The 10,354-nt window shown below is 32.8% G+C and overlaps 1 protein-coding gene across 2 annotated transcripts; it reads right to left on the reverse strand.

Moving 5' to 3' along the window:
- On the reverse strand, nt 1,666–9,697 carry LOC107624912. Of its 2 annotated transcripts, XM_016327398.2 has the most exons (15): nt 9,535–9,697; nt 9,371–9,448; nt 9,154–9,237; nt 8,678–8,845; nt 8,508–8,576; nt 8,276–8,402; nt 7,642–7,714; nt 7,257–7,373; nt 5,598–5,717; nt 5,461–5,479; nt 4,883–4,958; nt 4,462–4,778; nt 3,758–3,873; nt 3,580–3,673; nt 1,666–2,015 (listed from the first exon to the last, which is right to left on the reverse strand). In XM_016327398.2, exons 1-15 carry the CDS (start codon nt 9,622–9,624, stop codon nt 1,965–1,967), a joined length of 1,599 nt encoding a protein of 532 aa, XP_016182884.1. In that variant the 5' UTR covers nt 9,625–9,697; the 3' UTR covers nt 1,666–1,964. The 2 variants fall into 2 exon arrangements, with proteins under 2 accessions (XP_016182884.1, XP_020971177.1); XM_021115518.1 differs by lacking the exon at nt 9,535–9,697 and having other exon boundaries at nt 9,154–9,271.

The following is a 10,354-nucleotide window of genomic DNA, read 5'->3' on the forward strand; positions in this document are numbered from 1 at the left end:
ATTGTTTAAAATGATCATTGTTTACCTAACACTCCCCTAATAATAATACCCATTAGTTCTTCATAATTTTCTTAAAAAGGACCACCACCACGACGGATCCTAATAGTATAATCTAATTCATAATTTGGCTTTGGCTATCTCATAATAAAGCTTCTCAAAATGGAATTCCATATTGAAAAATGGAGCCAAAAGAAAAAAATAGCAAAATAAAACATAAATATAGCAAATTGTTTGGAAACTACCATTGAGGTTGGCATTAAATAAAGTTGTGAGCTTTGCATGCTCAACATATAAACAAAACTACAAAAGGAATGGAGAAAAGTTTCACTGCCACTAAATCCTCGGTATATGCAACTACAACTACAAGAGAGGAGGTACAATTACTACAAGGGTAAAAAAAAAACAAAAAAAGAACATAGGGATTAACAAAAGTTTTTATTTTTTATGGTATATCCAATCTTTTAGAAAGTATATGGCATAAGTTGCAGGGTTAAGGTACAAAACATCCCATTTGCCTACTAAAGAAGAAAAGAACTAGTGTGAGTGAGTGACTCTTTTTTCAATACAAATATCTCTCCCTCTGCAGAAGAAGAAGCACAAGTAGACAAAACCAACATCCTCTTGTTTCTTTCTTTCTTTCTTTCTTTCTTCTATTCCCCTCTCTTCACCTTAATTGCATATGTCATCTTCCACTAGGGAATCTACCTCCTTTTTCTTCTTTACAAAATACTGAGAATTAATTATTACCTAAACTTTCTTTTCAATGCTATATTTTCTACCCTTTTTTCTCCCTTCTGCTGCAAATCCTTGCACACTAGACACAATGCAATCCACTCCACACAAACACACAAGAATCAGACAATATATTGACAGATGTAAAGGTTGTAGTTAAATTAAATGGCAAAATCTTGGAAGGTGATATGCTTTGCTCACCCTATTTCAGAACCAATATTCTTGGAACTTAAAACAGAAAACTAATTTTCATTAAGCATCATTTAAAAAAAAACATTAAAGATGTGTTTAGTTTCTAGAGTTAATAATTATACCGAATGTCTCTGAAAGTTAGGTAATATTAGGCACAACACTCTTTGATTTGTCATGTTTTATGTTTGTAAAAAAAGACCTAACAAATATAATTTCACAAATACAAAAGTGTCGTATGTACGAATACCTACTTATGGAAAATGCTACTGTAATTTACCCTAATTTTATTTTTATTTCCTACTTTTAGCACTTTACGAAGAAAACGTAAATATAGCGAAAAACAATACAATTTTAATTTTTGTTTTTAATATATTCTTTACAAAACCTTGAAAATATAAAATAAAAGCTAAAAATGAGATTAAAAAAAAACAACCAAATAAACTCTAAATATTTCAATTTAATTATACTAATATTTTGAGTTACAATAGTAGTTCAACTTCAACATTAACACAAGTAAAATTCATACTTATACAACAATAACCAAATGTCAATTTAGGCATCTAAGATGTTATAATATATATTCTGATACATTAGCCATACTAGTTTGACACTCTCTTATGCTGCAGAGTGCAAGATGTTAACTCGTAACGACAAATATAACTTCAAGGAATTTGAAGAATTTCATATAATTTTTTCTTATAGTATTTTTTTTAAGGAATGAACCACCAATCTCTAATATTCAGTACAATTTGATTTTCAAAATCTATTGAGATAATTCAATGTACTATTAAAGAGATAGTTGGTAAAAAAAATTGTTGTAATCTTATATATACACAACACTGAATGATGTTCAAATCAGTGATGATCATCTACTGAAATTCAAACAAAGTGACAAAATATAAGAAGTACATAGTACAGACCCAAATGGAAAAAAAGATTGTATTTCAAATATGCATCAATGTTTTTTGCTCTGAGGGTACCTGGTGGGCCAATTCTTCCATAAGGTTCATGTCACTAAGCATCTAAAATGACACCTGGCTTTAGCTTTCAAGATTCACTCCCACAAATTTATCCAACACATTCTTAAATGCCTGCATCATCATCATGCAACAAAAAGAAAATGAGTATTCTCAATTTTATGCACTTTAAATTACACATTGCCTAAAGTTATTCAACATCTGATATAGTTGGCTTTGACTGGTTTAGTTAACAAATTCTACATTTGAAGGACCATACAGTAGCCTGAAATTAAACTATGAAATCTCATTAACCCAACTGCATATATTCTCTCTCATGATGCATGAAAGTGAAACTAAAGTCTCAACGCACATGCAGGGCAACAAATGCCAGAGACTCATGCACTGAAATAATGATAAGGATAGAGACTTGGAAAAAGAAAAGATGTGGTCATCAAAGTATATTTAGGAAATCTGTCCTTCTCGAGGAAAAAAAAAATTAAAAAATACAGAAAAATGAAACAGTACAGTCAAGATTGTCTTAATCACTTGATACCAAGAAATGGAAAAACAGCTTGTTTGGTCAGGAAATCATAATGAGTTTGAATCCAAACTGAAAATGACACACAGTAGAAAAGAAGATAACATGAGATGTATTTAAGATTTTAAGTGATGCAATTAATGGCACCATTCAGATAAGGCACAGTTGATAGGCATAATTTTCACACAATTATATATTTATATTCATGATTTGTTAAGACAAATTCAGAATGTTACTCAATCCAAGAGACGTCTAGAGCCAAATTGAAACCATTAAGTAGCCTTGTAATGAACTAAGGACCAAACAGAAACAAGAATGTGCCTAGTGTAAATTATCAAAATGATATCACAAGTGGGAGGGTGGGAACGAGTATTTCATGGCATGGGAGAAATTTGATCCTGTGTAATATCTCAGGATTGCAAGCCATTCACAGCAACAGCAATTAAAACATGGAGTAACATTTATAAAGTGAAAATAAATAAGATTGTGAACAACCATATTCAGTTTTTTTTATCCAAGTAAACTGATTATATGAATAAGGTTGCTAAAAGAAACAGATATACTTCCCCAGTACACATTTTTAGAGGCTGCTAGGTCGTTCATTGTCTCAAAATAGAGAAAGTAATACTAACTTAATTAGAAAACAAATTCTCAACGAGAAAAAAATCTTAAGAGGTTCTTTAAAATATTAAATTAGAAATCTATTAAATGTGTTAACACTCAGATGAACAACACTGCCCTTGTGTCCATTTAAACGTAGGGCCAAAAAGAAAAAGACTTGTGAGATATAGTTTTATTTTAGAGCTTCATTGCAGATATTACGCTTCCAGCATAAGAAAGAGTTTCTTTTTCTGTGGAGTTTTGGCCTTTATTTCAAGGGAAACTTATCCAATTATCTTAAATTTTTAAAATATCTTTTATTTTGAATCAATGAAGCCCATTTTTCTTTTTTTCTTTTAAAAAGAATAGAAAAAAAAACATAAAAACAAAAAAAAGCTCAAACAAACAGGCCCAAATACCCAACCAAACACATAAATTTTAGGCGATATTTTACTGTTTTCTCACCAATCATGGAAAGAAAAATAAAACAACATAACAGTTTCGTAATTAATATTAAAAACAATAAATGAAAAATACAAGATTCTATGAAATAATTACCTGTTGGGCAAATGCCTCCTTCCCTTTTAGAATTGAATTCATTGCTGCTGATTGGTCGTCAAAAGCACTGTAGAAGACCTCATAAAATCTATTCCTGTAATCACAACAGTAGGCAAAAGCTGGATGTTATCTTGATCACAAACAAAAATGTGAAACACCCGTAGGTATTAGTATGTACCTATCTTCCTCAAGTATTTGTTGATCCATCTCATCAAATTTCCGAGTAAGCACTTCAGCCCCAACTGGAGAAAGTACATGCAATACAAGTGCCTCTAGAGTCCTTGGAAAGTTGTGCTGAAAATAGTAAATAGTCCAACATGCTTGAAACTAGCAAATATTATATGGCCTAGAAGGCTAGAACTATGAAACAAATATATGCACTATATGGATGAAAAACAAAAGAGATGATTAGCATATGATTTCAGTTGCAGATGCAGAACTAGCTACACTATCATGGATAACTGGAAAACTGTACAAAGCACAATATATAAAACTGAAAGAAGCGGCAATAATGTCCTATCCTAATAAGACAAACAAAATTCTCAATCTTGTCCACTCCAAGAATCAATTCTAAATTCTAATGAATCCAAGATATTGAAGCAAAAGCAGCTCCCTTTCAAATAAGAAAGTTATTCTCCCAGAAAGAAAATGGCATAAATCATCCCAAAAGCATGAAGAAATATAAAACAAAACATATCTGTCAACCTAGATTCCTTTGGTGTGATCTGGTAAAAAATAATAATGTCATACTTCAATCTTTACTTTGTCATGTTGTCTAATAATAATTAAGGCACTAAAGCCACAGTTAAAACTACCAAGTAGTGAATTAAAAGACCAAACTGCTTTGACATTTACAAACTTTGTAAGAGAATTCAAACTCACTGCCATTGCAAGAAAGACATATTGGAGAGTTTGCGGCTTGACATCCCAAATAATTTTAGCAACTGGATCATCATTCAAGTCAGCAGTCACTGCTTTCTTACATTCATCATTCTCTCCTAGGTTATGATCACTTGTAGAAGCTGAGTGTGATTCCTGATCCTGACTCGCGCTAATGCAGTTGTGAACCCAGGAAACAAGTTCATGAAGCACCTGAACTGCAGCAGGTTCCAATTCAACCAGTGTGTTCCCCTCACACAGACGTTTCTCTTTAATATCCATTCCTTTTAACATCTTACCACAATTGTCATCCCCATGATCTGGTAATGGCAATGGCAGAAACCATAAGATGGGTGCTTATTTTCTAGTCAGATAACAAATATGGAAAATAACTTCATGAGAAGTCGTTCTATAATTAACTTACCTGCTTCTCCACCGTTAGGGAACTTCTGTGTTAATGTCCTAGTTTTCCCCATCCCCAACTCAAGCAGAACCTGGTCCTGTCCTATAAATTAAAAATATATGTCACAAGCCCCTTACAGAAACTTCTAATTACCAAACAAAAATAAAAATAAAAACAAGAGAAAAGAAATAACCACAGGATGGTTAGCTCCAAAATGCATTTTGACAAGTTAGATGATCACGCCATTTATACACTACCCTCAAATCTATTAATCCTCAACTTTAGCTATGAAAGGTTTCTAAATATTGTAATTCAACACCAAATAACTATCAAATCATGATGAATCAGAAAGTTTACAGCCAGCAAGAATTACTTGCACAGAAAAAGAAGTAAAGGTAATGCACTCAAAGCTATAATCTGAAGAATTTTGAAAAGGTAAATCAGTTACCTACATTCAGATGTGTTCACAAGTTAATAAAGTTGACCTAAATCCTCAGGTATCAATTTTGGCATATCCCACCACCCAATTGATTAATGAATGAATGAATAACGATAGGCTTTATTATTTGTAGTAAATGATATACAAATGAAGCACCTACCATTTCTTTGTCGATCAATCTTGAAGTGTGTCCATTGGCCAATGCGCAAATGATGGTTGCAAAATAAAACAATAGAATTATTCATAAGTCAATAAGTCAGACTATCACAAGTATAAGAAATAAATCCTAGCCAATACCTTCTCAATATTCTGCGTAAATAATATGCATCCATGTGTTCCTGCATGGAAGACATTATGTAGGATCTCCACCAAAAGTTAATAGCAATAGTCCAATCATCACTGTCAACTTGGTGAAACCTGTACAATAATAAAAATAATAAACCAATGATATATGGGAGGAAAAGTGTGACATCTATCAAGTTTACAGAGATGAAGAAAATGTAGATTGCCTAATGAAGCATACAGACTAAGAAGTGCAATATGATAAAAGCATTTTAAAAACCAAACATACAGAAATTACAATATGAAGCATAGTGCATCAAATCCCATGCTTTAGCGACATTGGAAGAAGACAAGTACCAACAACTACAACAAACACTTCTTTTTCCATTGGGTGGAATCAGCTATGTGCATCAAATGGGTCCCTATCAAGAACCATATTTATAGAAACGCCATTAAAATCTAAATCATTTTTAAGGGTTTCTAGTCTTTCATATTCCCCCATAACTATTTGCAATATTGAATTTCTACTCTACTCTTCTTCCTAGGGATATTACAGGTGATCTTCTCACATTATCTAACTACTAAGGTAGAATTCTACCATATTTTTCACATATGCCCCAGCTTTCTTTCTAAAATGTATTCATTGCTAATTATATATTATCTAATGTGTGCACTCAGTCAACATAATACAACATCTCTACAACGTTAAGTTTATTCTATTATTGGTTTTTACTGCCCAATATTCACTGAAACATAGGTCTTATAATTGTACAGTAAATTTTCTCTTAAGCTTGAATGGCAATCTCTTATCACTAATAAGTAACAACAATTCAGACAGACTCCATTTCATCAACTTAGTTTGAAATTATAGTTTACATCTCTTTCTATTTTCCCTTCATTTAGGAGGATGCACCCAAGGAACTTACACCATGTGACTTGCAGGATGATATGATAACCCATTTTCACCTCTAAGCTAGAATATTAGCATACCTCTTATTGAACTTGAATTCCAGATCAAGTGATTGACAAAAACAAAAACAGTTTATTTGCATCTGAAATATGTATCTTGACAAGGCAGAGCATGTTAAGTTTGAATCTTACGCTATATTGATCACAACAAAATGACAAATAACAAGGGGGGAAAAAGGAGGAAGATCCTGTTTCATGTACTCAAGTGTGCGTTATCTTTCTAGAATGTGAATTCTTGAAGGCTATCATGTGTATGAGAAATAGTTTATTGATAAATTCATGCATCTATGAACAAGGTCATACTTGATATTTTTTTAAATTATTATATCAGGATCAATGTCCTAGAATCAACATAAAGATTACACAAAGAAAAGATATAGAAGTGGAAGTCATAAGAGACTTTAGGAAGTGAAGGTCTACAGCAGAAGTGTAACTCATAATAAACTTTTAAGTGTCTGAAAAACCATTTAGCTGACTAAAGGTTGTATTCTCAATAAACGGTGATTACAAAGACTACATTGCAATAGAAAAGCAAAGGTCAACTAGATTTTACATTGGATAAGCAATTGAGCATGAGGCACACACATGTTTAACCACCTCCATCAAAACCAACCAGCATGAACCATTTTCCCCAAATTAAAAAGGGCAGTAATCTACCCTCAATCAGAGGAAGATAAATAGAAATAGTTGAATTTGCAATCTTACCAGCCTTCAGGAATGAAAAGTGCGTCACCAGCCTCAAGAACAACCTTTTGCGCAAAAGCCATCGACCATTCTGCCCTTGGATATATTGAGTAATCAGGGTTTTCTAATGCAACAGAACTGCCACATGGATTTTATTACGGGAGAAAAAAAAGCAAAAAAAAAAAGGAACAAAAACAAAAGGGAACTGTTAGAGTATGATAAAGTGTTAGTGTTATGTGCCATGGGCCTGACTTGTAAAGTTCTATTAATCTCACACAAGTATTAAACCCATTCACTACTATACACACAGGGAACCTAAGTACCCAAAAAATACTAGTTCATGTATTCATTATACAACAGCTATCTATCTACCCTCTCTTTCACTCTATTCGTTTTGAAAGCATACCTGTGATTGGAAGCCTCCCCATATATAGGCATCGGGTAAAGTGAGGGACTAGCAGAAGGAGGCCACAGAACAACTGCAAAGCATTTGGTTCCAGTTAAAGAAGGGCAGAAAGGATTAAGGAGTTGGGAAGTTAGAATGGATTTTTGTAAAAACAAAACAGCTAGAGAACTTATAAGCATAATTAAAACAATTATCAGTGTTTAGTTTTTAGTTTTTTTCAGCCTAATTTAAAGTTCATCTGTAATAAACTATTCAAAACAAAGTAATTGAAACACGCACAGAATCAATAGTTGACGGATCATAATAAAAAGCAGTAAATCAGCTGGAGCTTCTCTCCTAGTTTTTGTTTACCAGATAAGATCTGGAAAAGTCAACAATGAAAATGTTTACAGAGGGAGAAGCAAATAAAGTTCCAAAATTCCAACAGTAGTTCTATATTATTTACTGCAATACTGCTTCAGAGTTCAGGCATTAGGTAGTTCAAAACATCAGCAAGCAATGAAAACTGTAAAAGGTTCCTATAATAATTGATAGTATATTCCTGAACAAGAGAACCTCCACAAAAGAGGGAAAAATTCATAGCAGGATGTAATGTTATATATCAAGAAAAGAAAGATATATAAATATTTAATACCCTGTTTTCGGCCAGAAACTATGCACAGAAGATTGTTGTGTGGATCATAGTGAGTACTTGATCTGGCTTGGGCATTGTTCATCCACAAATTTATAGAAGACAGCTCTTTTCCCTCCAAAATCGGAGGCTGCAGAAAACAACTATTATAAATTAGATTTCTATGACCAAAAATTCCTGCTATGATATGTCGAAATATAGACAGCATAGCAAAATAGCTGGATAATGTACTAACAGTCTGAATGTCTTCCCTTAGAGCCTCCAATTGGACCCTCTCCTCGCGATCGCTGTTCATAATTGGAACCTAAGTTACATTTCACCCCAAAACAATAAAAAGAAAAGAACTTAGCACTTTGAACTGATCGGCAAAATTACATATTATCTCATTGCTGTTGAATTTCCAACCTGTGCCAAATAAATTTGTTCAGGAACACCTTCCAAGGATAAATCACCACACTCTGCGTCATGATTTTCCATGTCAAGGCAAGGATCAAGAGCTTCTTCTTTGTCCTTGCATTTCGTCAGCATTCGTTTCTTACATAAACCAATGAAGGTAGAAAACGGTAGAGGAACCTGCCAGCAACGGAATCGAAAAGGGAAAGTGAAATAAAAGTTTGTTTTTCAGTCTCAACCACCAATAATTAAAATCTACTAAAATGAGAATGATCTAGTTTGAGTCAAGCTAACACCCTATAAGAATAGAATCATCATTCACAACTCAAACTGTCAAACATCAAAATTAACAGTACTGAATCACTTGAACCAAACAGAGACTGAAAAATATAATTCAAACTCAAACTTTACATAGCCACATCCATATCCATATAGAATTAAATAAATTTCGCTCCATAAAATTAAAACAAGATTAAGTGGGAAATTACCCGGTCATGGCTTCCAAGATCACCATAAAAGACGGGTGCAGATTGTGACACCATAGCTTCCACCGTAGCAGAACCTACCCGCGCCTAGGTTTCATTTTCAACAAGCATATACCAGAAACTAAACACATTCAGTTATTTTCATATTCAACATAACACAGAATTTTAAAAAACAAAATAAAATAAAATAGAAACTTCAAATAAATGAATGGTTGTGAACCTGCAAGTAGTTGAGACCACCGTTGGATGGGTTCCATTGAGAGAAAGCTCTCCAGCTCTTAGTGCATCCAACGAACACCTATTTTTTCAGTTTTTTTTTTAATTAAAAATGAATTAAAATTCAAATAAATAATAGTAGGGGAGAGAGAGAAGGTTAATGTTTACAGCGGGAAGATTAGTGGATTCAATGAAGGATTGGAAGTGTTTAGAGGTTGGAAGCTCTTCGTATCTTTGGATTCTAATGGATTCATCCATCCCTAATGCGTTGCTGTATTCAACACACAACTTCGATTGTAGCACTGAACTGAACTCTCTGTGTGTGCAGTGTCTGAAGCTGGTGTGCAAAGATTTTGGGCCTAATTGGGCTTTAATAGCCCAACCTAAAACTCCGTCTATTACAAAACTGGCCCAATATGTACCAAAAATAAAAAACAATAGGTGACCTTTATCCACCCAAGCGAAAAAAAAAAGGTGACCTTTATCCCAATATATTTTAGTTTCACATGGGTCACGCCTCACGGTATTCCTTACTCAACAGGCCAGAACTAATCTATTAGAAATCAAAACCCAATTTAAGAATTTTTTACTTGCCAAATAGATTATTGCATACATAAGAGCTAACCACACACCAACCCAATATATTATATAGTAACAAATTAACAATGCTAATTTGAGTGAAAAAAAAGGTATTTTTTAGGACAACTATATTATATTTGTACCAAAAATCAATTACTATAATATATATATATTAAAAATAAATTAAATATCAGATATATTTATACATAAATATATAGCGATTAATTTGATGACTAATTTTTACTGTGCATATAACAATTTTTTTTTAATACATTCGTGCCTCTTATGTTGAACAATATATATGCCTGTATCTCTTATGTAGAACAATATGTCATGCATGTTTTTGAAAATTGATATAGCAAGACTCTAATTTACCTCTAATTTTAGATAGTAGAAGTTACACATAATA

This window comes from Arachis ipaensis, chromosome B02 (assembly GCF_000816755.2).
Source record: "Arachis ipaensis cultivar K30076 chromosome B02, Araip1.1, whole genome shotgun sequence".
Taxonomy (NCBI): Eukaryota; Viridiplantae; Streptophyta; class Magnoliopsida; order Fabales; family Fabaceae; genus Arachis; species Arachis ipaensis.

Coding starts and splice junctions, on each gene's coding strand:
- LOC107624912 (XM_016327398.2), bottom strand. CDS start 9,624: ATGGATGAATCCATTAGAATCCAAAGATACGAAGAGCTTCCAACCTCT. Junction 9,238..9,370: donor GTGGTCTCAACTACTTGCAG/GTTCACAACCAT, acceptor AATGAAACCTAG/GCGCGGGTAGGTTCTGCTAC. Junction 5,718..7,256: donor CTTTTCATTCCTGAAGGCTG/GTAAGATTGCAA, acceptor ATTATTGTACAG/GTTTCACCAAGTTGACAGTG.